This window comes from Tyto alba, unplaced genomic scaffold (genome assembly GCF_018691265.1).
Source record: "Tyto alba isolate M040663 unplaced genomic scaffold, T.alba_DEE_v4.0 Super-Scaffold_40, whole genome shotgun sequence".
NCBI classification, from domain to species: Eukaryota; Metazoa; Chordata; class Aves; order Strigiformes; family Tytonidae; genus Tyto; species Tyto alba.
In genome coordinates this window covers 23,484,745-23,511,005 of record NW_024881316.1, presented here as the reverse complement: position 1 = coordinate 23,511,005, position 26,261 = coordinate 23,484,745, and the positions used below count along the sequence as shown (strand labels likewise).

Sequence of the window (26,261 nt, the reverse complement as noted above, 5' to 3'; positions counted from 1 at the left end):
TTTGTGTAATTAAGTTATCAGGTTGTTTTCTCTTATAAAATCCACTTTAAGTTGCCTCATCATATGTTTGGTTCAAAATATTCTCTGCCCAAGGTTGAATTTTCTTGAAAATTTTTAGTCACAAAGGCTGACCAAGAAGCCTGAGAGCAAGATTATTAAAATATCCAGTAGTTATTTGTCAATGCTAAAAAAATATCTGAGTGACCTTTTTTGAAAAGACTCTAGGCTTTGGGGTGGATATTTTAAATATGAATATCATTTAAGCCATACAGAGGCCTTTTGCCATCTTTGTTAAAAATCTGTCTACAGTTGTCAGAGTGACAAGCCTTTGAGATACAAATATTATCTGCTATCCCTGGCATCAGGGAGTATAAAGTAAAGCTTTTAAAGTTTGGGTTTGATCTCGCTGCTCTGATGAAAAAGCTGCTCCAGAACCTACTGTCAACTTGATTACAAGTAATCTTCCTCTAGTTTCCACCTGAAACTTATTCCTGGTCTTTTGTTTTTTCCAACACAGCGTTCATTTCCTTAAATACTTTTTTTTGCATACCTGATATGTTCATAGCCTGCATTTTACCTCCTCTCAGCCTTTTCTGGTTTTGCTGAGCAAGTCAACTTCTTTTAATCTCCTCATCTGCGAGTAGTTCTTCTTTGCAAAGTTAAATAGCTTGATTTAACTATTCCTAGGGCCCAAGTGACTACCAATGTGATTTTACCAGATTTTTTTTTTTTTTTTTAACAAGGCCATGTTTGAATTTATCAACTGAAATGTCTCCAATGTATCAACTAAAAATCTCTTTCGATTGGCAACCACTAAACAAAGACTCTCAGGGTCTTACAGCTGCCAGACCATTACCCACCATCACAGACCAACCAAGCAAATCCCACCCTCGCAGCTCTTACCTCTGCTCTCAGGACACCTACCATCCCCACCAAGGAGCTGAACAGGATCCTTCTAGCTTGGAGATACGGAGGCAACACTAATCTTTCCTTCTAATAGTTACCGGCTGTGGTTGCAGGCTGATGGCAGCGCGGGCAAGAGGCATGGAGAGCAGGGGAGGGCAGGCACTAGACCTGACAGGCAGGAGACCATTTCTTTTATGCTTTCTGTGACTTGCTCGGCTGTGCTTAGCCAGCAAGAGGAAGAAGCCGTACGATCTGAATGTAGAGAGGACAAACACCGGAACCAGTGCACTGGAGGAAAGGGCTGGAGAAATGCACAGAGATTGACAGCCTGAGGGACAAACCCTGAGACCAGCAGAGTCTGGGAGCTGCAGCTGGAAAGTGTTCAAAGGAGCAGCAGACGCTGTGGGCACAGACTAGAGGAAAAATCGACCTGCAAGGTAACAGCTGGGACTAGTAGCCATCAATGCTGGAAAGAGCAGATCAGAGGAGAGTTAAGGATCTGACATGAAACTAGTATTGCCTCAGTGAAAGCCTTTGAACAAGGTGCTCTGATGAACAAGGAGTGTAGGAACTGTGTGTGAGGAGAGGGTCTCCAAGAAGGAAGAGAAGAGCCAAGGAAGGTGTGCATGGAATATGCAACCAGAGGCTCCAGGGAGACACAGAAATTAGAGATTGGATGAACAAGTGCCTTTGAGCACTGAGGTGATTGACCAGGTGAGCCTGGGAAGGGCTGTGCAAGTGGTGTGACACGGAGGAGTGAGACAAAGACTGAAAAAGTGAGAAGAGAAGGGCTGGGGCCAGCAGAGGAGTGAGGACTGGTCAGTAAGGAAGAAGCCAGCCGTGGGGCAGAGGCAGGTCAGGAGCAGGCTGGAGGACACAGCGCAGAAAGAGCCAGAATCGGGAAGAACAAGCACAAGAAAACACATCTCCCTAAGGAGCCTGGTAGGAAAAGGAAGTTTGATCCTAATTCCATCCATTAGAAAATATCTGAGAGTTCCTCTAGAAAAAAATACTGCTTCCCCTGTGATACTGGTTCATAGAGAGGAATACAAATATTGTCAGTCTCTCCCTGAAATTCAATACCACAATTTTCTGTGTTGTAGTTCAAGTGTCAAACCTGCTAATGAGCCACACAACAGAGACCTGGTTTTAAGTTTACTGTTTTTAAGAACAGTAGGAAATTAAACACAAAGTTCTCATTGAAATAATTTTCTTAAGGTTGCAGAGTCAAGCACTAAAATGTTACCAAATCCCAGATTCAAGGTTCACCGTGAAAACTTAGTTCATCCTGTTTATTTGTACATCATAATGCAGTCATGATGTGATCATATACTATTACATTCCCAGTGTCTTGCTTTTATTTAGTGCAAATGATGCATGACATTCACTCCATAAACAGTTCGTCAGTATTTTGTTTTGTCATCCTCTGTTCAATGGGCAGCAACTTAACTTATGTCATGCTATTCAAATGCTGGTGTTAAGAAGAAATTAGTATTTCATAGACTGTTTTGAGATGCTCATCACTACAGTTGTATCTGACTGCTCCACAAATACTAACAATCTTTCACCATAGGATGCAAACTGAAACCAGGAGGTCAATTTTGTTACCTAGGTCAAATTGAGATGCCAGGGATCTGATTTTTTAAGAGTTATTAGAATTATGCATCAGTAATACTTAGACCATGGAACACACGGAGTTCAGTGGTGAATGGCAACTTGAGAACTTTTATAAACCCAACTACATGCTTTAAGTCAGGCACTTAGGAAATGGAAGATAAAAAATATTTTAAGCCAATTGTTCAGCACATTCACAGTGACCTTGTGCCCACCCTTCAATCTCCAAGGCAGGACTCACTGCTTTTTAAAGAAATAAGAGATCCTCTCTTCCTGCAATCTCCTGTTTTATTCATTTACACACTTTACAACTTCTACAGCAGAACTCCTACACATAAGAGTCATCCTAAGAGCACTTCCATCCTACGATGAATACAGCGTACATCCTGTGAAAAAACAGAATGCCATCATACAATTAAAGTCTATATGGCAACACAGATGCAGAACAGACTGAAGTAAAGCTGCACATGTAACCTCCATTCCAGTGCTTCCTAACGTTTGAATACTTGCCTTTTCCAAACCATTCTTTTAACATAATACCCATGTATAGTGTTATATATAAATAGAAATGGATAAGGGAGTCCCTTGCTATATAAAGAAGTACTGCTTATGTGCCACAGTAGGATGTTACACAATACATCTCTGAAGAGTGACTCCTGTGGCAGTGAAGGAAAAGGAAACATCTGCATTTAGACTCTGTAATTACTATGCATCTGTGAGACAATTACTGGTCATTTTAAGTTGTGCAAACACCATCATAACAAAATCAGAGCTTTTTAGTTTTTTTTTAAATCTGCCTTCAGCTACTGTACAGAATTTACTATTTATGATCACTTACATCAAACATTTTTTCATACAACTAAGACTGCTCGCACATTTTAGCAGCTTAGGTTTATATTGCTACATCTCAAGGAAGGGCACTGGAATTTAAAAAACAAAAACTGTAAACAGTTCAAAATTTAATTTCCCAATGAGGCTACACTGCATACATGCAGTATAATTTTATCAATGAACACAAAATCCCAGTTAATACAAACCATGACAAAATAACAGTGTCAGAAAAGCTATTAGACATCTTTCAAGCCAGAGTTTTACGGCTCTATTTCTTTGATGCAACAGTTGAAGAATATTTTATTTCATTCACTTCTAATTTAGCAGCAAGTTAGTTTCAGTGCAAAGGACCAAGGGTGTACTTTGAGCCTCTTTCAACACTTTAGATCAAACAGAGCCAGGGTGGTTTAAGCTCTCATCTCATTTTCAGTAAATAAGCATTGCCCTAGGAATGAAAATTGATACAGACAAAATAAAAACTGTATGGAATCAGCTTGCCTACAAGGCAAAACCTGTCATATTAGAGGGTTTTGCCCACAGGTATAGGATGATTTGAAACTGTGTATAGAAAAATAACATGGATTTGATTCTATTTTCAGCCACACAAGGGTAAATCTAAACAAATACACTCAAAACAAGTATGATCTGCCACCGCAGCAGACAATTAATTCAAATGACCCTAACTCTCCAAATAAGAGCTAGTAGTAAAGTCAGTTGAGGTGCTCTAAATGTGGATTTGTCCCGCTATTGCTGTTATTATTTAGTTGTATTTTTACATACATGTGTCATCAATAATTATTAGCACTATTGCAATTAACTGTTTCTTTTGCACTATGCTTAATAGCTGTAATAACTCATTCATAGAAAAAAAAAATCACTAGAAAGACAACTCAACAATAATTTTATATCTCAGATCTAATTCTTAACATGTTACCATTGTGTTTTAACAAAAAGTAGTTTTGAAGTTGTAAAAACGCCATCTTCCTGGCCTAGTGAAATTCATGGTGTAAGAAATCCCTTCAAAAATCGAGACTGCCTGGGAGATGGACAAAAGGAGTGGAAGAAATGGGCAATTGCTACAATGCAACGATGAACTGCAGGGTGGAGAGGGAAAAGCAGCCAAGAGGAAATCGGCAGCAAGGGAGGAGGTCACAGAAGACAGTGGGAAAATGAAGTCTTCATGCAAAATTGTTTATGAAGAATTTATCAATGCAGAGTTGCTATAAGAAAAGCAGTAAAACACAACAGTCCAAGAAAGATGTAAACAGTCTCTTGGTAGGCATGTGTATGTTCTGAAAGAGAAGAGGTACCTTTGAATGTCACCTAATGACCACTGAAGGCTTCCTCTTTATTTCAGAGATGACTGGATTTAGGATTTGGTCACATTTGCAAAGATTCTACACATCTAAAATAGGTTCTTTGAGGTACTTTAAAAACTGTTTAAGATGTCTAGATGCTTAAATCTTGTTAAAAACTTTATGAATCAATCACCTAATAAACTCTCAGATGCACCTCAAAATCCCCTTTGAGATATTTCCTTTAGGTCTTAAAGCAAAAAATGCAGTCCTTGTTTCCCTTTTTATATTCATTCACACAGTCCCTGCATTTCTTCATTGTGGCTGTGCTCCAATTATCCTGAGAGAGGACACGCGCATGTGTGTATGCATGTGTCCGTGCAGAGTCTGGTAGTTCACAGCTTTGTCATGTTTTTTGAGAACATTAATATAATATATTATATATAACATAAATATATTTATGTTAATAAAAAGGCTGAAGGTGAAAGAAGATATGGTAATTTTTTTTCCATACTTGCTTCTCAGTGTGATTCACAGGAGACACAGTCCAACAGAAGCAGCTATCTCCAAAAGAACGAAGGTATGAATGTGATCTATAGATCAAATAGCTAATACTTGGAATTAACCAAGTCTTGTGCAGGTTGGTGAGTAATTTTTGTATGGCATCTGTATTGGGTCATACTAATATCATGTAGAGTACATCATGGTATTGGAAAATCAATAAATAACACCAGAGTAAGAATAAATGGAAATTAACAAAATGATATGGCAACTATTTAATGAGACATATTAAAAACTCCTAAAAAGCCCTCTAGAACAACTTCATCCCTACGAAAAATTTCATCTCAAGTAAGCTAAGTGTCAAGTAATACCCAGACTTCTTCTGTAAATGACTTAGTATCAGATGTTAAAAAAACCCTCGTGTTTTTCTTACAGAATGGTTATACTGTTTTTCTCATCACTTTTAAGGCTTAAACACATAAAAGCGAAAACAAGGATAGCCGAATGAGACCATGGGTGGGACAGCTCATGGTTTTAAATGCATTAGAAACTGATTAACTTTGCTTTCAAGTTTGCATCATCAGAGTCTTGACAGCGCAAACTTCACTTCAGTCATGGGAGTAGTTTCAGTGGAGCCAAATCAAGCTGCTCACATCAGTAGATTTTTTACATGTGTTCCCCCAGACATCTGACCTCCCTCTCTGTTCCCTTGTAGTGACTTGTAGCAACGCTGCACCCACCCCAAAGGAGCCAAATTGCTCCAGCAAAGAGTGGTCTTTAAATAATTAGAAACAGGTTCATTAGGAGACACTGAGGGATACCTATGAGCAGCAGTGCTTCCAAGATCATTATTTGTCATCAGTTTATTCTTTGGAGGTTACTTCGGAGATACTTATTTTTTTAACAGTATGCAATAAATAATCACCTCAATATATGCTGTCGATACAGTGCTGGGGCAAAGTAGGCCAGTAAGTTTGGATGTGTGGCTTTTGAGTAGAAACAGGGATTTCACGTCTGAAAGTGAAGGAACTAGGTTTATTTATGCCCATATGTCTGTAGTCTCATCTGCCACACGTCTTACAGTGATCCTGTTATGACAAACTCAAGTGCAAATTTTGGTACTATTATCTCATGATCTTAAATAATCCTTGGTGACTGCATGAGTCAGGCAATTTCAGAGCCCTTCAAACTGTTTAACAGTGGAGATGTCAAAGACGATGCTTTGACAGCATCTCTTTTCAATTATGTATTTAGACATACAGGTGAAATTAGAATTTGGCAGAACTGTATGTCTAACTGACCCCACAGCTCAGGAGCTGGATGTTTACACAAGCTCATGTCCATCTTTTGGTACCAGGCCAGCACAGTAAAAAAAACCCTATTAATAATTTGCAGAATTTTATACGTTTGCCCCAGAACAGACACCTTTTTTAAAATATAGATAATATTTGTAAAATGCTTGTACTAAAACCCCCAGTTTAAAATTTGCCCTAGAAAAGTACTGCTAGACAGCAGCAAGCTCACAACAGGAGACCTCTGCACATCCATACACACCTTCAGAAAAATCTAACTGCCCATACAAAATCAGCTACCTGAATCTTAAAAGGAATGATACGTATGACTTCTTTGACTTGCATGAAGTCATGCTAATTTAAAGAACATGGTTCTGTTTCTTCTCAAGAGTTCTCCACTGTATTCAAAATTTCAAAGCACACTTCAGTAACGGGTATCTGTACTCTTCTTGGTGTGAAGCTGATGTAAAACTGTCACCTATAGAGAATGTCAGCACAAATAATACAGCCACCAATGAAAGCGTGGCCTACAGGGCATACAACAACATGCCATAGAAGGTGTAAGCTAAACACCATTATGTTCATGTTGCACTGCAGTTAGATGAATAAAATAAAGTGAAAATGGCTATGACCTCTGTCTGGTAAGGATCAGTATTGGGACAAAATGTATTTAGTGTCTTCACTAATGACCTAGAAGGTGGAAAAAACTGATTAAATTTTCAGAGAAAACTAATGTTCGATTTCTGCAAACATCTGCTCATGTAGATTTTCAAGGGAAATTATTGTCTTCAATGGGATTATGCCCATATACACAGTTACACCTAGCTTAATTCTGACAAGATCAGGGACAATACTGGAAAGATCTCAGATTGATATGCAGGAAGTGAGAAATAAGCCAAGCAAATTCAGATAATTATAGCTGTGGCTAGGAAACTGCAAAACAAGATTTAGACACAACAGAAACAACCAAATACAAAATAGTCTAAATTAGCAGCACTAAGAAAGTCTAGTATCTAAATATCAAAAAAAAAACCTTGTAATAAAATATCTGAAAAGTCTTTAAGCATATATTTTAATACGGCAACTGAACAGGCTAACATATTTTAGGACTGATTACTCAAAAATTTCCTGGAGCAAAGGAAAATGTTTCCATAAGGCTGTTTTATGGTTACTTTCGAAATACCATTCTCTCTTGTCAGAAAATAGGGACAAAAAAAACATGAGTAGGAAAAAAGCAAACAAAATTATCATAAGGAGAACTGGTTTATGAGGAGAAATTATGTCTTCTAGTTAGCAGACATCATATGTCTTCTTTTTTTCAAGTGATGACTAAGCAGGATATGGCCATAGCTGCCTACAAACAGTTCCATAGTGTAAACATCAAGACAACAGATGATTTATTTAAAGTGGTTCAAGTGGTCAGAGCTAGGAATAACAGGAAAAAATAATGGAAAGGAATTATGCAGACTAACAAGAGCATTTCTGGCACTGAATCATGTAAAACTAACAAAGATAAAGGCCAAAAGTCTCATCTTCAAGATGTTGAAACTAAGTGGAACAAAGCTGCGACAAACTGGGATGGACAGCATTGTGACTGTATGGAACTTCACAACGATGAAGTGATTTGTCATGGCATGAACCTTACTCACCCTGTCACCATGGTTTTAATATTATATTCAGAATAACTTAAAATGTGCATGAGAAATTAAATCGGTGACTTATGTTTTCTGGATCACAGTCTAATAAAGATAATGTTTTGTGGGGTTTGTTTTTTCTTTTTGTAGAAACATGAGTTCATCAAGGCTGTAGAACAAAAGGCTCTCAAGAGAACTATATGATATTGTATAAAAGATATAATGCAAAAACAATTTCAAGATAGTGACATAATGGTGACACCACTGAGAGAAGTTTTCTCTAAATCTGGGATTTATTGTTTCAGTGGCAGGTCTTGTCAGATATATCATGGACCCATGAAATTATAGGAAAGTGAAGTTACTATGTAACACTGCACATTTTCTATACTTATACTTTTTTTTTCTTTGATGGGGCTGAAGTCCTTGATGTGTCACCAACTTTGGGGAAAAGCATAGCTTTCTTAACTTCACTTATCCATTCTTCAAAGCTTGTTTTGCTGCTTACAGCATTTCCACCATTTTAGTTCTTTAATTCAGCACCACCGATGCTTTTTCCCATATTGCTAGTCAGTGGCAGTTGGTAATAGCCTCAGCAATTACAGGCAAGCTTACCCTCAGCATAGGCCTACCATGGAAAAAGTGAAGAACAAGCAAACAAAAAAGGGAATCAAGAAAACAGGAGTAGAGTGGAAAATAATAGAGGAGGTGATGGAAGAGATGAAAGACAATAAAGTGCGCAAAGGACCAGAAGCAAGTAATGAACAGAGAAGAGCCTGGTGAGAGGCTGGAGACCTGGTAAGAACAACAGAGTGAGTTAGAGTACTCTAGAGAGTGAGATAGGATGGGAGTGAAAGGGAGATGGTTGAGAAGAAAGGAAGAAGAGATCCTTTAAGAACAGCAGAAGATGAATCCATCAGAGCAAATTAAATGACAGAAGCAGCAGCAGAGTAAAATATATAAGTAGAAGCCTCAGAGAACAGGGAAAATTGGGGAGTAGTGATGTGAAAGCATAGAAATTAAATGTATCTGCTAAAAGGTAAAAATTCTGGCAGTTGTTTGCAGCTCTGGCTTTCTGTTCTTTGCACAAGTTTCTTGCTCTCTCAGACTATGTACTTCTATGATAGAATACTCTTTCTCAAATCAACTTCAGAGCTCACTGATAATTCTTGGTGCTCAATTAACACAAATCTGGGAAGGTTCGGTTAGGTTGGAGCAAGATAATCTCAAGATAACCTTTTTTAGGGTATGCTCAATAGTTCCCTTTTTAATAATACTGGCTCAATAGAAGTAGCTGAAGCCCCTTAACATTGGCACAGACAGGTTAGTCAGCAAATGCATCGAAGCAATGAGTTCTCATTAAAAAGAGAAATCCATTATGTCTGCAGGAAGTATCTTCATACGCATTTACGTTAAGAACTAAGTGTTCAATGAAATTAATTGTCATATTTGCTCACTAGAAGTAGGTTATCATTATTAAAAGAATTATGTAGATCAAGATGAGGAGCAAAGAATTACAAGATTTGGTACAAGTTTTGTTGAGCAGAAAGATTGTAAATACTGTTTAAAGCAGAAGAGACCTCAAAATTATATCTAGTAGTGAGATTTAATATAAATTTGGTTCAGTACATAGAATCTCTGATAAATCTGAATGAGGAATTTCAATAACATACACATGTGCTATAAAAACTTGTTAAGTAATATCTCTATAAAAATGAAATAATACCTTATTTGAATATTGGCTATAGGCTGAATATTAAACAAACATCAAAATTCAAGAACCCCTCTTCTGAACTGGATTTTTTTTAGAGTTATGCATCAACATTAATTACAGTCTAACAAACTTTTATCTAGATTTGCTGAACATGAGAACTGAAAAGGTTTTTAAATTGAGGAACAGAATATGGGTGGCCCAAAAAGTAGAATTATATTACATGCCTCTATAATATACTTTGAGTGCTATTTATCCCTAAAGGTAAAATACTTACAGGTTTTCGAGTTGGGGTAACTTGAACAGAATGATAAAATTCTGGTTGAACTCGGCTGCTTTTCTTGATTTTTCTTTTCCTTACAGAAGTTTCCTGCTCACTTAGGTGGTGAGCTTCCACTATAGGTTGTGTTTCCTCAAGGCGAGGTGCTACACGTCTTCTAGCATGACGAGGACTTGATCTAAAGCCCTATAACAGAAAAAGTGATCATTGTGTTTGACATCTCCCAGAATGGAGCCATGTAACAACAGAAAAATCATACAGGAACTTAACAACGACTTCAGGTACAAGCATGCCCATCTTAAATTAATATAATGTCCATATATACTGCACGTAACAATAACAAGATGTTGCTAAGTGCTGTTAATATCACATCTGCTTTATATTTCTCAATCATATGTATTACTAACACAGCTAGTCGCAGTAACTCCTGTTGCTTTTCTTTATAAGCTCACACTCTTAGTTATTTATAACTAAATAGTTCTAATTTTAAATTTATAATTAAAATTTTCCAGGTTAATTCTTGGCCTCGTGAGAAATTGTTTTAGGGAGTGTGAGCTGAAAAGGTGCATTTTTTTCTGATAATGAAAGTGAAGAAAAATTGGTAGCTGGCAACACTTAATTATGGCTAACGGTTCCTGTTAGGAGTTCTGATGCTGATAGATTTGGGGGGAGACCTTACCTTTTGAAATAAAATAATCAAGACAGAGTCCTGTCTTTTGCTATCATTTGAGGAATACATGTATATTTAGCCAAATTGATAGTCTCAGGAAAATCTGCCCTTCACAAATGCTTTTTAGACACTTGCTGTGAAAAGCTCTGAGCATCATCCAGAAGGTCTCATAGCCCTACAGAATTTCAGTCCTTTAATGGCAGCACATATAAAGCTAGCCTTGTATTGTTACCTGCAGAGCATTTACAATGAGCATTCTCTCAATTCACTGAGTCCCCTCATGAGCATGCATGAGGCTGCCGTGTGTCATTTGTACTGAATACAGTGTTGGTTGATATTAAACTTGGCCAGGTTGTAAATAAGAGTGTCATTCACTTTAGTCACATCAGTTTTCAGAATAAGTGAGCCAAATCTACGTCCTTAGTGATAGTCTGCAATTTATGGACTACATTCCCTTTCAAAACTAAGAATAGATGCAACAATTCCTAGTTTTCTACCTTCTTTTTTCTTCTAGCAAAATATCCCTGCTGAAGTCCTTCTGTGACAAACTCAACACTCAGATATAGCTGGTCCCTATAAAGAATCAAACTTCTGCAAGGTGAGATTTTAGCTAAAACTGCAGAAATCTATGCTATGAATCTAAATATCCTGAGTTCCTGCCAGCTGAAAAGTAGTGGGAGCAATACATTTCCATATAAACCTGCTGTTCTTTTTTCCCCATTCCCTTAGCTTTTGGGTTCGTTTTTTCTGTTTTGTTTTGCTTTTTTTGTTGTTGTTGTTGTTTTAATTAAGAAATCAGCATAGAAAAGTTATGCTAAAATGTTGTTATTTGGTAAACTGAAGCAATCAAAAGTCAGATATATGGCTCTGTGCAAATTTGATTTACCACTCTAATATTCATGAGACTGCAAGGGAAGAGAGCTGCAGTCTGTTCTGGTCACTCAGAAAGACAGAGAGCTATTTTCATTATTTAAAGGCATGCTTCAGTAAGTAAATATACCCCTAAATAGCCAAACCACACAAACATATATTTACATACACATGCTAGTAATTGCTACAGATACACATTGCATGCAACAGATGATGTGAAAAGGTTGAAGTGCCAGGGTGCAGAAACTTCCAGGTAGCAACTTTCTAGTGCTGGACACTGGACAGGTGGGACAGGAACAGAGCCCAACCCTACTTAGTCCATCTGGGAGGTTCATGTATGTGGTCCATCATGGCTAGATATACACATATGTTGAAAAGATATGGCCAAAATCTCCTGAATCCTTTTTTTATGATCCCTCCTATTCTACTGAAGCAATAGAGTCGTTAAGACCACAGGCAGAGCCAGGTTTTGACTCCCTGTATCTCAGTGGAAGCAGGTCCCTGTCCGTATCGACCAACGCAGGCAGCGCAGTGGGAGCCGCTGCAGCCAGCAGATCCGGGCAGATTTAGGAAAATCTCTATAAACATTCAGAGGTGTAAATCTGTGAGATATTCCGCCACACTGTTGCGGTGTTAAAACTTATTGCCCCATTTTTCTCTGCACTGTGAAATAGCTAATAGATACTTACAATGTATCATTCAGTGTGATCCTAGGACTATTGAGGGTGACAGGGAAAAACACACCACAGAGAGCCTACTATTACAGAGCTTACTTCTTGTAGAAATTTTCTTTTACAAAAAAAGTTAGCGTGCATCCGAGATTACTTCACAGTAAAATAAAATATTCCATAAGAGACCAGAATACCCAGCAATTCTATTCCAAATTCTGAATTCAGAAGAGATTTTCTAAATGTTAAAAGCATTAGGATTCATTTACATATGATGGCTACTGGCCGAAGCCTGGTTATATACCCTGCTCTGCAGCTGCTCCCTCACTATGCTTATATCCCCATTAGCTGGATAAAACTCTTTGGGAAAGTATGTTTATGTAACAGAAGAATTTGGTAGAAGCTAAGCAGCTCTAGAAATGCATGCCAGATAGGGATTTAAATATGTGGGACTGTCTCACTGAGTGGCTTGACCTCAAAATACTTCAAGGTTCACCAATCGAGTATTATGTTTTGATATGAAAAAGTCACTTGTGACTTCCAGAAAAGTCTGCTTATAGACAGTGCTTCTCCTTTATATTTTATATATTTTTTTTCTTTTGCTGATTATTACTAGCAAGAAAATGGGATCTTTATCTCTTTATGAGCTCATCTGCTTCTGTTTGCTGAAGCTTATTCTTCACTTGAAGTCATAATCTGCCTGCAGTATCACAAACAGTTGCTCTGGGGAGGATTATAATGCGATAAAGGCAGAGGATCATGATTTCAGGTGGAAAATTAATTCCATATCAACAATGATAATGTTACAAGGGCAGAGTCCTCAGATCAAAACCCAAAATGCTTACTCATTCCTTCAGTGAGATTTTGCCAGAGCAAAAACCCAAATCTGGAAAATTTCAAGATTTGGTACTCAAAAATGAAGACAATAGTCAAAAGTGATGTAATGTATGAGAGCTGCTACTCCTGTGCTCAATACAAAACTAGAAGGGCCAGTCATTCCTTCTCAACAGTGAAACGAACAGATGCTTCTCGTGTCATCTGTGTTATTTATCCTTTAGTTGAAGCCAAAATTGAAAACGTATATTAATAGAGCAATCACAATTAAAAACATGAAGATTATAATAATATCTGTTTGGCAAAGACAGCACTGTTTTAGATGTTAAGACAGCACTCACAGAAGAGCAGAAAAGTATTACAAAATATTCAAGGATACACAGTATGCTACCTGAGACCAAGTCACTGAGGAAACACTAGAGATTTTTAAATCACATGGGCATCACAATGAGGTTGCTCTAACACCATTAAGCAACTTGTAGTTTCCGGTATCATGTGAATGCTGTGTCACTGGACAGTGACAAACCTTTTCTTGTTCTTTGCGCTGAGAGGGAGTTGCTCATTCCTAGATTCTACTGCCTGACTCATTTTCATGCCTGTAAGATTCTGAAACAAGGCAAACCAAGCAAGACTTCAAATACATATTTTTAGAAAATCTGTCTTCTAAATACTAAAATAACTGCACACAGATTTACACTACAAGTGTTCTTCCTTAAAGAAACAACACAGGTGACCACCAGAACCAGTTTTAGATACCACAGAGGAAGACAAGAGGCAAACTGAACTTGGGATTATCTTCTCTCCAAAAGCATTCATGTGCATCCTTCCAGTTAGAGTCTGTTTGTATCCATGAAGACTGATCTTCCTAGTCATACTCTACAGTCAGCAGGAATAGAGAGATGTCTCTGGAGGCCAGTGCAGAGCCAAGGCCTTCTTCACCTACTCTCGAGGGAGCTTTTCTGTCTGTGGAAGGAGTCTGGGGAGATCAGTCTCTTTAAGCTGAAATTCATCCTTTTAAGTCTTCTCTGAAAGTTGGGGTTTTTTTACTGGAAATAAGTGTGGTGATATTGAAAGGGCCTGTTGTGTCTATCTTTACACCCAAACCAGTGATGAATGTCGCAAGCCTGGGCGCTCCATGCCAGAGCACACAACCAACTGATTGTGTAAAATTACTTCCACGGTATGAGGTTCTATAAAAATAAATCTTCTTATCCAGCCAAGTTTTAACTTCACATCCCTGATTCAGTGACTGATTTCTTGTATATAGAAACACTGTGGGATTCCTCTGACCAAAGCTCAGCAGAACTCCCTTCCCTTTCGAGCCACTGAAGTCAGCAGGTCAGAGGAAAAGTCCTTTAACAGCTCCTATTTCTCTCCATTGGCCACAAAGGGAGCCCAAACTGACTACTTCAGTCATAGACATCTATATGGTAAGTATCCAAAGCTAGATAGAATGGATCAGACCCATGATGACTAGGTTCTGGCTTGCTTTCAATAGAGTATTCATCATTCCATATATATTCTATCATCAGAGTTCCTCTTATTTTCCTCCTACTACATGAAATAATTCCAGTCTCTTCCACCACTTTATTTTTGGTGTTTTACATGTCCTCATTCACAGATGTCACTCTTGTTGGATCCCCATAATTCAGCACAGTACTCATAAATCTGTATTACTGATATATATAATAGTATAACATAGTTTTCTGTTCTATTTAAATATTTCCCATCCCATCTTCTTTTCTGATCGGACTATACATCTGAAAGAGGCCTTCACTGAATTGTTAAAAGTAATTCAAAAGGCCCTTTCTGGAGACCATAAACTTAAAAATTAATGAAGTGGATAAAAAACTTTTCTCCGTAACATACCCAGCCTTGCATTTATGAACATTATGTGTGTTCATTCGCCCCATTCTCCAGAATTTCTTCAGTATGGTCTCATATTTGATAACCAAGTATGTCATACTTTGCAATCCTTGTTACGTTTTTGCCTATTCCCATTCCTAGTCCAATCGTTTCTATAAAAAATAGGATTTTGAATCTTCCTAAAAAACTTTTCTAACTTTTGCACTTTTTTTTATGTACAGATGAGCACATTTTGGATAATGTGTTGAACTTTTTCCCTCACTGTCTTAGTTTTTCTGTATTTCTTTTTAATTCTTTGTCTGATACTTTAATAGCACCATACGAATACATCAGTGCTATCCCATGAGTGCGTAATTACTTTAGCGACATGAATCTTTGACTCCTCTGTTCTTTTAATGTGCTATTGTATTAATTCACCAGATACTTTTCCTCTCCGTTCTGGTTTCCACAATCCCTACTGCCTTCATCATATATTACCCCTTATTTCTATGCTTGATAAGAAACCATATTCAGTTTTCTTTTTTTCCAGTGTGTAAGTATTTTATGTAGAATATATTGGGTGTCAGAATTCTAACCTTGGAATCCAACCTTTCTGGCCAGTATGTGTTTTTGGAGTCACTAAACATTAACTTCAAGAAAAGTAAGAGTGCATTATCAGATCTCCTGCTGAAGTCGACAGAAACCTTTGCATTAACTTCAGTGGACACTGGACTGCAGTCACGTTTACCTTCTGGCAGAACTTCAGTAAACCACGGAAAAAGCACTAGCTAGCATTAAGACACAATTCAGCACAATTGGAGGAATGACAATACAACTCAACAGTGTTTGCGAATGCCTTTACAGATATTTGAATGAGTCCGGTAGGTTAAATGCACTTTTGCAGGTGCACTAATGAATATCAAAGCCAAAAGGAACTCAGATAAGATACCCAACTTTGTGTGCTTGATTTTAAGGTTTTTGACAGTGATTGTGTATGCGTGAGAATTGTCATCTATTACCACTGTCAATCAACGGCCTCAAGAAACAGTCTTTGAATTGTTAGTTACTGCCTGTTCAAAGCTTGGAAACTTTCATGTATATGCAGCCTATAACATTTTAGCCTGGTGACATTAGTGTGCATAGTATCAAAACTGTTCTCAAGATGCCAGAGTTCTCAGCTGTTTTGTGGACAGGCTGAAATAGAATTAAACCCTATAGTTGAAGTACCTACTGGAACTAAAAAGGCAGGTTTAATTAAATGACTTTATTGTATCAAATTCCCCTGCACACTGAGAGAAATTTGAGAGTCTTTCTGCTGCACACATAAATATATATATATATATATGCATCTGTATTGTAAGAACAGTTTTAAATTAAAAACAGACCAAGACTGCATTATTTCCCCTCTTCTTCTCTCATAGTGACTTCCATCACAAATATCCTCAGGTTACAAAAAAAAAAAAAAAAACAAAAAAAGCCTCACATTTATTTAACTGACAGTTCTGCAAGTTCATCCCAAAATCCAGGATTCAAGTTAAGTCCTCCAAACTAGCTAAACATTCTCTCATAGTAAAGATTGCTAATTAAAGCTAGGTCTTTTTCTACAGCAGGAAGATTACCTATATTCATTCGGTATATTACTTCACAAATATATAAGGATGCAACTGCATTTCCTCTGTCTTGGTTCTATTAGGCCTCAAAAAATAGACTGCAACTTTTTTTTTTTATGTGGTTCTCTTGATCTTTTTTTTTTTTTAATCCTAGCTGAAGTTTACTCCTATGAAGATCTGAATCAAGATTTAAAACATCAAATGTAAGATTTTACATTCAATTTCTCATTCCACTCCCTCATTAACAAGCTTTCACTGACACTTCTTTGCATGCCTTATGTTTATTTTAGGAGATATTATTCTTATCTTCAAAAACCTAAACTCTAAGCAGTGCTGGAACCATTTCTCAGATATTGAAGACTGTGATTTGGCATGTGTCATATTCCAAGATAAATCCACGCATTCAAAGGGATTAAAAGCAATTGTCTTTTACATCATCCGAACAAGATTACTTTTCCATCTGAGTTCATGAAATACATCAATAACCTGCTTTCCCATTCTTAAGCAGGCCCCCAAGTGTATACATATGAGCCCTTGTGTGAACCTAGGGTTTAGATGTGAATTTAGAATACAGTTTTTAATAACCCATGTTGCATTACACTGCTGTTTTTCAGATTGTTTGTTTTTACCTCTCATAAGGTTAGGATTCCTATCAAAGCACGTAAGCTGTAACACTAAGAAAATCTGATGAGGTATAAGAAAATAGCCAAAAAGCATACCCAGTCATGCCTCAGGATACCCTTTAAATACTCTTTCCTGCCTTAATCTATAAACCACAGAAGTTGGCCTGTTCTCCAAGCAGTCCTGTCATCCTCTGACAAGGCTTGCAGCCCTCCACGGCTGCCCTGCCTTTGTGATGGCTTGTCCCAGTTCCTTCCCTGTTACCTCAGGGCACCGCCAGCCTACAGTAGGAATGGAACAATTATTTAAGAACAAAAATAAATCAGGGTATTGATTGATCAGTGGTCTGCAAGGGAAAGTTTAATTTAGAATATACTAGCAGATTTCCCAAGCATGTCCCCCTTCCACCTCTGCTTCCATCTCAGTACTTCTCCTCAGCTTGGGCAGTGAACAGTATACATCAAGAATCTGCCATAAGGAATTACCTTTAAATATTAAAAATACAGTAAGAAGGAGAATAAGAAATAACACACAGATTGCTAAACCATACAAGTGCTGCCCAACATCTAATATAAAGAAATTACTCTCCTGTTCAGTGCGTTTGTTTGAAGTGTAAACTGGTAAGAGAATTTATGGCACCACAGCATGTGAAGATGGGTCTTCACTTCATCAAGCATAAAATAGATGTATAACTGACGGAAGACTTAGCAGGCACGTACAAAAAAAATACCTATGATGGAATTCAGATATCTATTAAGATACCTAGATTCAGATACCAACAACATATCTGAACAGGTGTCTCCTTTAGGAGCAACTAGTCTAGCCTCCTGTTATAGCCACTGCAGAATTTAGCTGATACATTCGGTGAGGCCTGAAGAGCTGTTCAGCTCATCCTGAAGCAGACACCTACACTAGGTCAGCTGAGTAGCTCTACAGACTATAAACTGTAAATGCCTACAGTGAGCTTATCGTGCTGTATAAGAGGATGCTGCTATTGCAAAGTCACTTTCCAACTCTGGCTGCACTTTACACACAGGAAGGTAACGGCAGCAGATCAGAAGGGAACGATGCCTCTACCTAGTTGTATAGTTGTATGTAGTTCTCACTAGATCAAAGGAGGATAAATATAATACCTCAGCCTGACATGGTTATGTATTTCAGTATAGTTAGTGCTATCAATTTAGATAATCATAAATTAAGTCTTGTAAGAACAGTGTTTCACTTCTAGTCTGCTCTACTATTTACCCTGCCATCCTGAAGCACAGTGCTGTATTTAAGCAGCTGAGTGGACAGGGGTGATAAGGACATTGGCACAACTTGCCAGATACGTGTCTTTGCCCAAGTGTCAAGTGCAGTTAGTTTCTATAGCTGATGTAGTGCTTTCACGCTTCAGCCGTAACTCACGTTTCATGCCTGCTGATGAGTCAGGAACAGCAACCACTGACTCTCCATGATGCAAGGCTGTAGGGCACAAGGGAGCCCAGCAGGGGCTCAGACACTTTGGATGGCAGAAGTACTCAGACAACAGGTACCCAGGTTTGCAGGTGAACTAGCCGCACAAGAAATCGGGTCAAAACCAATCATAGAATATCAGGTTGGAAGAGACCTCGAGGATCATCTGGTCTAACCTCTCTTGGCAAAAGCTCAGTCTAGATAAGATAGCCCAGCATCCTGTTCAGCTGAATCTTAAAAGTGTCCAAGCCAGCTTTGCTAGCACTAGGTTGAGATCAGCCATATCAGCTGTGGGCCTGGCGACCTGCTCAAGCATCTCTGCCGCGCAGTGCTGAGTCCTTGCCCAGGGGAGCTGGAGGAGCCCACACGCACCCTCCTCGGAGCCTGAGACCCCTCCAGGCCGCAGAGCACAGTGGGCAGGCTGAGAGGCCGTGGCTTGGGATGGCACCTGCTCACGTTTGACACAGCCAGGCCCAACAAGCCCAGCTCAGCTGAATTGGATCCTGCATGAAAACAGCAAGGTGACTTCACCCTGTGCTCTCCGTGGTTCTTCCATAGCACATCAAAGGTGTCTCTAAAGGTGTCTCTCCTTAAAAAATCCTGGGAATGGAATAAAGTGCGAGGGACGTTTCCATGCCCTAGGAAAACACATGTAACAGCCCAGGAGGTGAAATAGCCCCGAGGGTCATACTACTCTGTTCATGCGATGCTTGCTTTCTTTTAATATCCTCAGCCTGAAGTGCTGAGCTGTTTCTGCAGGAACACCCACAACCTGATCTGTCACCCTAATAATCTAACCACAGTAACTGAGGAATCAGTGTAGATGGCTAAGCTTTTCTGAGCTGTATGTGATCTATGGACCCCTGCATGATCCTTTCTGTCTGTATAAGAACAGTTTCTACAGCAGATGTGGTAATACATGTGCTCACCACAAGTATGACCTCAGCTATTTTAATTCACAGTTTCAATCTAAGGTTAATTTGAGTCAAAAAACAGTAGCTAGAAGTTCCCAGTCTGTACATGTGTATGATGTGACTGCTAACAGACGGACGGCGACAAGCCGTGCTCCACCTGGATCCCCTTGAAACCAGGGCTCTGCTTGCTTGCAGAGCAAGCAGCTGGTTGTGCGCACCAGGAATGTGCACTGTAACTGGCATACAACACAACTGAAGCTGCAGCCTTATCTAAAACACGCATTTCCAGAGATAACAGAAGATCCTGAGAAGCCTGAATATGTAAATACTTGTATGATAGCTAGGAGGCTGTAGATATAACCTTATTAATGGGAAACTAAATACAACAAAGAAGTTTTATTATGTACAAGTTCCTTCTGCAGCGGTTGTCCCTATCCTGTTAGAGGACTGCAAGGATGTGTTCATTTATAATGCAGGTCCCAATACGCAGTGTATCGAGACCATGCCTTACCACTGATGTGGACAGTGACACAGTGTCAGTACTTTACTGGCTGATTGAATGAGCTGAGAGGAGATCCCTTCAGCATTTCAGTGCTCTGCAGGCTGTTGGAAGGCAGAATAGAGATGCAGGCAACCAGATGGCTATAGAAAAGTATTGGGCATTTCTACACCGCACTGTAGTACAGAATAAAGGTACCCAAGTTAACTCCTCTGGAGTTAGCTCAGGAACCCAAGTGATCTTGCTGCTGCAACTGGGGAATTGCCATATATTTTGAAATACAATTGCCAAACAGGCTGTTTCTCAGCACAGGCCAATTCTTGCTAGGCTATCTAAAGGCAGCACTGCAGTGAATAAAGCTGACAAACAGTGATGGACAGATGATGTATAGTAAGCAGAATCTCACTGGTACCTAGTTTGCCAAGTAACAGCTCAGTGCGACATACTCTGTCTGGGCCACATTATTGGACATGATATGAAAAATGGATAGAAGGATTTGTCCTTATACAGTGTAACCTGTACTTATAGCTCTCCATTCATTCCTGTATGTAAGTGCTTTCATACATCTAAGAAAACAATTTATTTTTGTCTCTGATTTGTTTTCCCTTGAACCTGTTCCTTAACTCTTAGACAGCTAATGGAAAAACAGTTTAAACATCCTGGGGGAAAAGCATGTCAAACACAAAGGTAGAATATTTTCAGGCTGATTCAGCTCCTCAAAGACAAAGAAACATCCTCTGAATAGGTGAATGAATGTATTTTTTCTGGCTAGTCCTGTACATTTCTGTTGCTCCTTGAATGCACTCTCTCAAATCAAACAGAAGACTCAAATTCAGCTTGGAGGGTCTGCTGATTTTTCTTTTCACTGGAGCTGTTTATAAATAACTGCAATGCTCAGGATGAATTACAGTACAACTCTTCAAAGACTCTTCATTATGATTTTGTAAGATATCTAGAACTGTTTTTAGGCAACTGTCTCACAGTCAGCCTCAGAAGGGGGATGATTATGGCGAAGGTATGCTTAGGGATAAATTTAATTTATGAACACTTTTTCTGGGCATCAGTTGTTGGCAAAGCCAATATATACATTTACTGGAGATTGTTGTACTATAGTTTTACATCCATTTCATCATAATGGATGATTTAGCAAACTCATTTGCTCTTAAAAACTGTCATCAGTCTTGGCTGACCTATTTCACTACCAGTCTTGTCACAACAATAGACTGAATATGTATAACCCTGTAGTGATTGTTCAGTATTCTAAGAAGAAAATGTGGGGTCTACAAAACTCAAATGACCAAATATTGTTCCTTTGCTACAGCTGTGGTTAATATGTGCTGCCAGCCCTCCCAGAGGGTCTTTTCATAAAGTGTCAACTCCTGTTTGCCATACTGGCATGTCTAGTCCCACCAGGCATGCACCTGGGTTATGTGAAGTCAGCATTTACAGTAGACTGTAAAATTTCTATGGATTTTCTTCCTAGTAAGTTTATACCTGTAGGTCTCAGTGGAAGCATTCACAGGAAATTTGCCTAAAACATATAAGTCAAAATTACATAGATACAAAAAGATACCGTAGTGCTTGTGACTACCCACTGACACTGATACCTTCAGTTCCTGAGATCATAGTATTTCTAATTTAAAAGGTAAGATAAAGGAGAACTGTAAAGCTCAGAGAAAATTTCAGGCAAAATATTTATATATCTGGTGAATTTTTTTCCCCAATACTATGAAAACCATCAACTACTGTTTTAGCAGTGAGCACAATTATTCCTTCACAATCTCATAAAAAACAACCATTTAAAGATCCTGAATGAGAGCCTTCTTTTTCAACAGTTCTTACCCCGAATAAAAATATTTTAAGAATTTTACCATTTGGATTAATTCCTTCCAGTCTAAGGCCTAGCAGCTTACTTCCTTTTTAATTGAAAGGTGAAAATCTGACATAATTTCATGACTTCATAAGGTTTGAGAATAAGGAAAACTAATTCAGAAAGAAATCTAAATCACAAAAAGTGGCAACACCAGCACATTAAGCAATGCCTCTAAACTGTAAAATACAGGAGACATTCAAACCTCTTTGTAAAGTGTAAGATGCTAAACATTGGAATGTATCAAGCCCAAGCCCCCAAAGTACTCAGAGAAAATTCCTGTACTTCATGAAAAAACACCAAACTTCTACAGAGAGCACGAGAAGAATTAAGTCCGTGAATCTCTGATAACATTCACAATTTTGACTATACAAGGAATAATAATAATGGTAATGATAAAACCAACAATGGATCATAGTCCCTATTTTGGTAAAACTCTCACTGAGTTATATAGTTACTTTGCTGTGGTTTTGGTTGAGCACAGACATCATTCTACAACTGATTCTCAAAATAAAGAAAGGAGAGACTACTGCAAATAGCTACATCAAAGTCTGATTTGTCATGTAAGCAATGAATATTTCCGTTGGAAATTTACTTGTTTTCTTTTTACAGCCGTGGCATATCTAGGTCTCCCTCAGATTAGAAACATTAACTATTCTGGGTGTGATTCCTGTGTGACTTGATGGAGTATCTATAGTACCTGTGGGATGGAGGAATCTCAAGAGCAGTTATAGTCATAATGAACTTAAAGAACTGCAATAAAAAATATATTTAAAAAATGGGTCTGACAGACTTCAGATGGTAGTAAATAAATGTTAGTGGGAAGGTAGAAACGCCGCTGTATTATCTCAGGAAACTCTCACATCTTCTTGCTGGTTAATTTTTCTGTTATGAAGCACCTCTAACAAAGAGACTTTAACCTACTTTATATTCATAATGATTCGTGCAAATTTACCTCCTTTTGAGGCAGGGGGTCAATGCTTAAGTTCATTCTATAATAAGTAATATCTGCATAGACTTTTGCTGTATAATAATGAGGCATGTTTTGCAGACATTCAAAATCAAAAACCACACAAACAGACTATTTGTGGATTCAGTTCACCAGTGGCATATAAAATTCAGAACAGGAGAGCTGATAAGGATCATAAACACATTTTCAAATTTAGCATTTACCCTCCCATAGCATGGTGTCTTATTTTTTAACGTAGGGTTTGGTACTAAAGGAAAGGGATTAAATAGTTTTCACTGTATATAGACAAAGACAATGTAAGCATGCACCATGAGAGCTGTGGCTCTGGCAAAGAACCTCAACATAAATTTGCTACACATCTATTTTTCCAAATATAAGGCTTTTCTGGCAGGCAGCCAATCATGCAGGAATTGCCAACCGTTCCGTAGATAGGGCAATTATAATTCTCCGTGCACTGCCGCTAGACCACCTGCACGTTCACGTGTGTTGTAAGTCGGATTTGAACCCAGCTCTCAGGAGATGAATGCCAACCCACTGCTATTTACTATCAGCCTAATTTTCATTATCTTTTATTAGCATTAAGAAACACCATTTATAACTGCACCTGACAAACAACTAAGCATAGTGGAAGCTAGCAGATGGATCTTGTGCTATAAAACTTGGAGTTGAGATGTTCTGTTAATTGGGGAAGGGAGGGGAATTATTCAAAGCCTGTATTTTCATGTATCATGCTTTGCTTTCATCAATATCTTATTGGAGGTGGAAGTGCATAATGTTTTGTGCTGATATAGAATGAGAATGTCAAATTTTGTTTCAGATAATGCTGCCAATATTTTCATGGGAGTATGCCTGTTATTTGTTATTAATCAATTCAATTAGATTCATTAAAATAAGGTTTCACCTTTTTTTTTTCTTTTTAAATGGGAAATTAAAATTTAATAAATATCAAATGAATCATCATTTTCTCTTAATAATCAAAAGTCTATCATCAAATAATGAAGGGGGAAACAGCTCCACCACTTACTTAAAAGGCAGTTTGGACCATTAGCTGTGGTGTTACTCTGTCTAAACAAAATGTAGGAAATTTTGAAAGAATGTAACAGTTCTTTATTCGAGCATACTTCAGTAAATGGAAACTTGTAGGAAATATTTTAATTGTGTATAGTTTTAACTGGGTGATATGCAAATAGCCACATGCTGAAGTAATAAAAATAAATTAGTTACTTTGCAAGCTTCTCTTTTAAGAGTCACCATACAGGATGACAGATATTTCAAAAGGGCGTAACACTTTAAACTACATCTCTATCTAGGCTGAAGAGTGAGAGAATATTACATGAAAACCAAGTATTTCATATTGGAGGAACTAAATCATGAAAAAATCTTTTGACTTCCAGAGGGACACATTTGTTTGTTTGCTTTACTGCAGCACTGTTCAGTCAACAACAAAACCAGACTTTTTATGGATTAAAGATAGGACACTCCCTATGTCATGTTCTTTTTTATGATAATGCCTACAAATTGCAAAACAGTTAGGAGTTTAAAACTAATTGCCAATATGAACCACATTGCAAAAACATACCCCATGCACACTTTTGAAAACATTACTCATAACTGGGTAATTTTCTCACCCACAGCCAGGTAAGGAAAAATGCAAATAATTTAAAACAAAAGATCACTTCAGTGAAAAACTCTCACTCAAGGCTTTCCGAATAACAAGCTATGGCATGAAGATATGCCTTAAATCAATAGCAGGAAACCAGGCAAGAGAAATATCTCGACAGAAGCTCTACAGGGCAGCATGGAAACAAAGTAGATACTAAAACAAATATTATTCTCCCTATTTTCCCAGCAATTATGCTCCTCATTCAGAATCCCTAGGAAGTGACTGGGTTTTGTGTTATACTTTTAGCACTGGCATCTGAGAGTTTTGAGTCCATTGCCCTCTGAATCCAGAGTCACAAACGAGGCGCCTGCCCAGCGGGCTTGTAGTCTGGATCCTTCTGGGATCTCCCGCAGCAGCATCCAAGCCAAGCGGGCAGCTTCCCCGGCGGGGAGCAAGGCGCAGGTGAGGGCTGGCGGCAAAGCAGGCGAGCGGAAGCTCTGCAGTCACAAAACCTGCCAGCTCTGCACGTATTTACAGTGCGGTCAGTAACTGGGCTTGGGGTTGCTTTTTAGAGAGAGGGAGGTCTGGCACGTACAGTAAGCACAGCTTTTCTTGAAGTAACCAATTGCTTTGGAAATGACACAAATCAGCAGGCCGGGTAGGGTAACACGAATGAAGAGCTTGCATTTTGTGTGGAGGAAAAAAAAAAAAAAAAAAAAAGAAAAAAAAAAGGAAAGAGGACGTTATGTCTTTCATGCAAAATAAAAAGTTTGCTACATGATTTCATTAACAAAAGACCACAACAATATGTACTCAGGTAAAGAGAACAACTTCTGACCTTGAAATTGCGTGCTAAATAAATTACCTCAGAGCGAAAGTGGTGAGTTCTCATGACAGCATCTGGAAGAGAAGCAGAAAGACACACAGGCTCCACCTCAGATTTTGTTCCGGCTAACGGTTTTACCGAATTGCTCGCCCTTTGGTGCATACTCCTGGACGGGGTCTGGCTCTCCCGGCACAGCTGGCAGCTCCGCCCGGCATTTATATTTAATTTATCGGGAAGAAGTTAAGCATAAAGTTCTGCTGCACTTGAGGGGCCGGGGGGGATGCTGGGGGGTTTCCCAGCCCCTCACTCCTCTCCCGCTGTCCGAGGTTTCGCTAAGGGATGGGTGGAGACAAGGCTGCCGCAGTCCTGGGCTCGGCTTGAATTTTCTTTAAAGCCATTGCCCGGCTGCACGGAGGCAGAGCGGCCCTCCGCCGGCAGAAACGGCGGGATGGGCCGGGAGCACCCCCCCCCCCCGCCCTCGGGGACGAGCGGCATCTCTTACCTCGGCTCCTTGAGCGACCTGAAAAGACGGATTTGATGGGATGCCTCCCTTTCTGGAGCCTGCGGTGCCAGCAGCAGAAGAATAAAATCGTAGCGATGGTCCCCAGCAGCAGCAGGAGCAAGAAGAGGGCGCACTGGATGCTGTAGGGTCTCAGCAGGACCAGGAAAGCCGCGGCAATCATGGTTCAAGCGCCCGGCTGCCCCTGTGCGTGCGCGGGTCTGCGGCGAGCGGCGGGGGGCCGGGCAGCGCCGGGCAGCCTCTCCCCCCGGCAGCGGGGCGGGCATCGCCGCCGGCACCGCGGTGCTGGGGCCGGCAGCCGGGCGGGAGGCGGCGGCGCGGGGGAGGAGGCGGGGAGGGAGGAGGAGGAGGAGGAGGAGGAGGAAAAGGAGGAGGAGGAGGAGGAGCGGGATGGAATTCAGGCCGTGACTCAGCAGCGGCGGCTGTGG

At 39.2% G+C, this 26,261-nt stretch overlaps 1 protein-coding gene and 1 long non-coding RNA gene across 3 annotated transcripts in view; one reads left to right on the top strand and one right to left on the bottom strand.

Moving 5' to 3' along the window:
- Nucleotides 1-24,115, top strand: part of LOC116965672 — a 32,078-nt gene extending 7,963 nt beyond the window's left edge. The window contains exons 2-6 of one of the 2 annotated variants that reach the window (XR_006166419.1): nucleotides 10,145-10,342; nucleotides 11,246-11,329; nucleotides 14,371-14,533; nucleotides 16,713-16,761; nucleotides 16,849-24,115. This is a non-coding gene — a long non-coding RNA (uncharacterized LOC116965672). Of the gene's footprint in view, nucleotides 1-10,144; nucleotides 10,343-11,245; nucleotides 11,330-14,370; nucleotides 14,534-16,712 lie in introns of both variants that reach the window. The other variant, XR_006166418.1, reaches the window with a different exon arrangement.
- The window catches only part of DST (dystonin), a 308,093-nt gene extending 281,935 nt beyond the window's left edge, over nucleotides 1-26,158 (bottom strand). Inside the window, 4 exon segments of the mRNA XM_042803120.1 lie at nucleotides 10,059-10,247; nucleotides 25,353-25,387; nucleotides 25,816-25,843; nucleotides 25,845-26,158. Coding sequence (XP_042659054.1) covers nucleotides 10,059-10,247; nucleotides 25,353-25,387; nucleotides 25,816-25,843; nucleotides 25,845-26,099 — 507 coding nt within the window. The 5' untranslated portion in view covers nucleotides 26,100-26,158.
- Nucleotides 26,159-26,261: the final 103 nt, after the last annotated feature.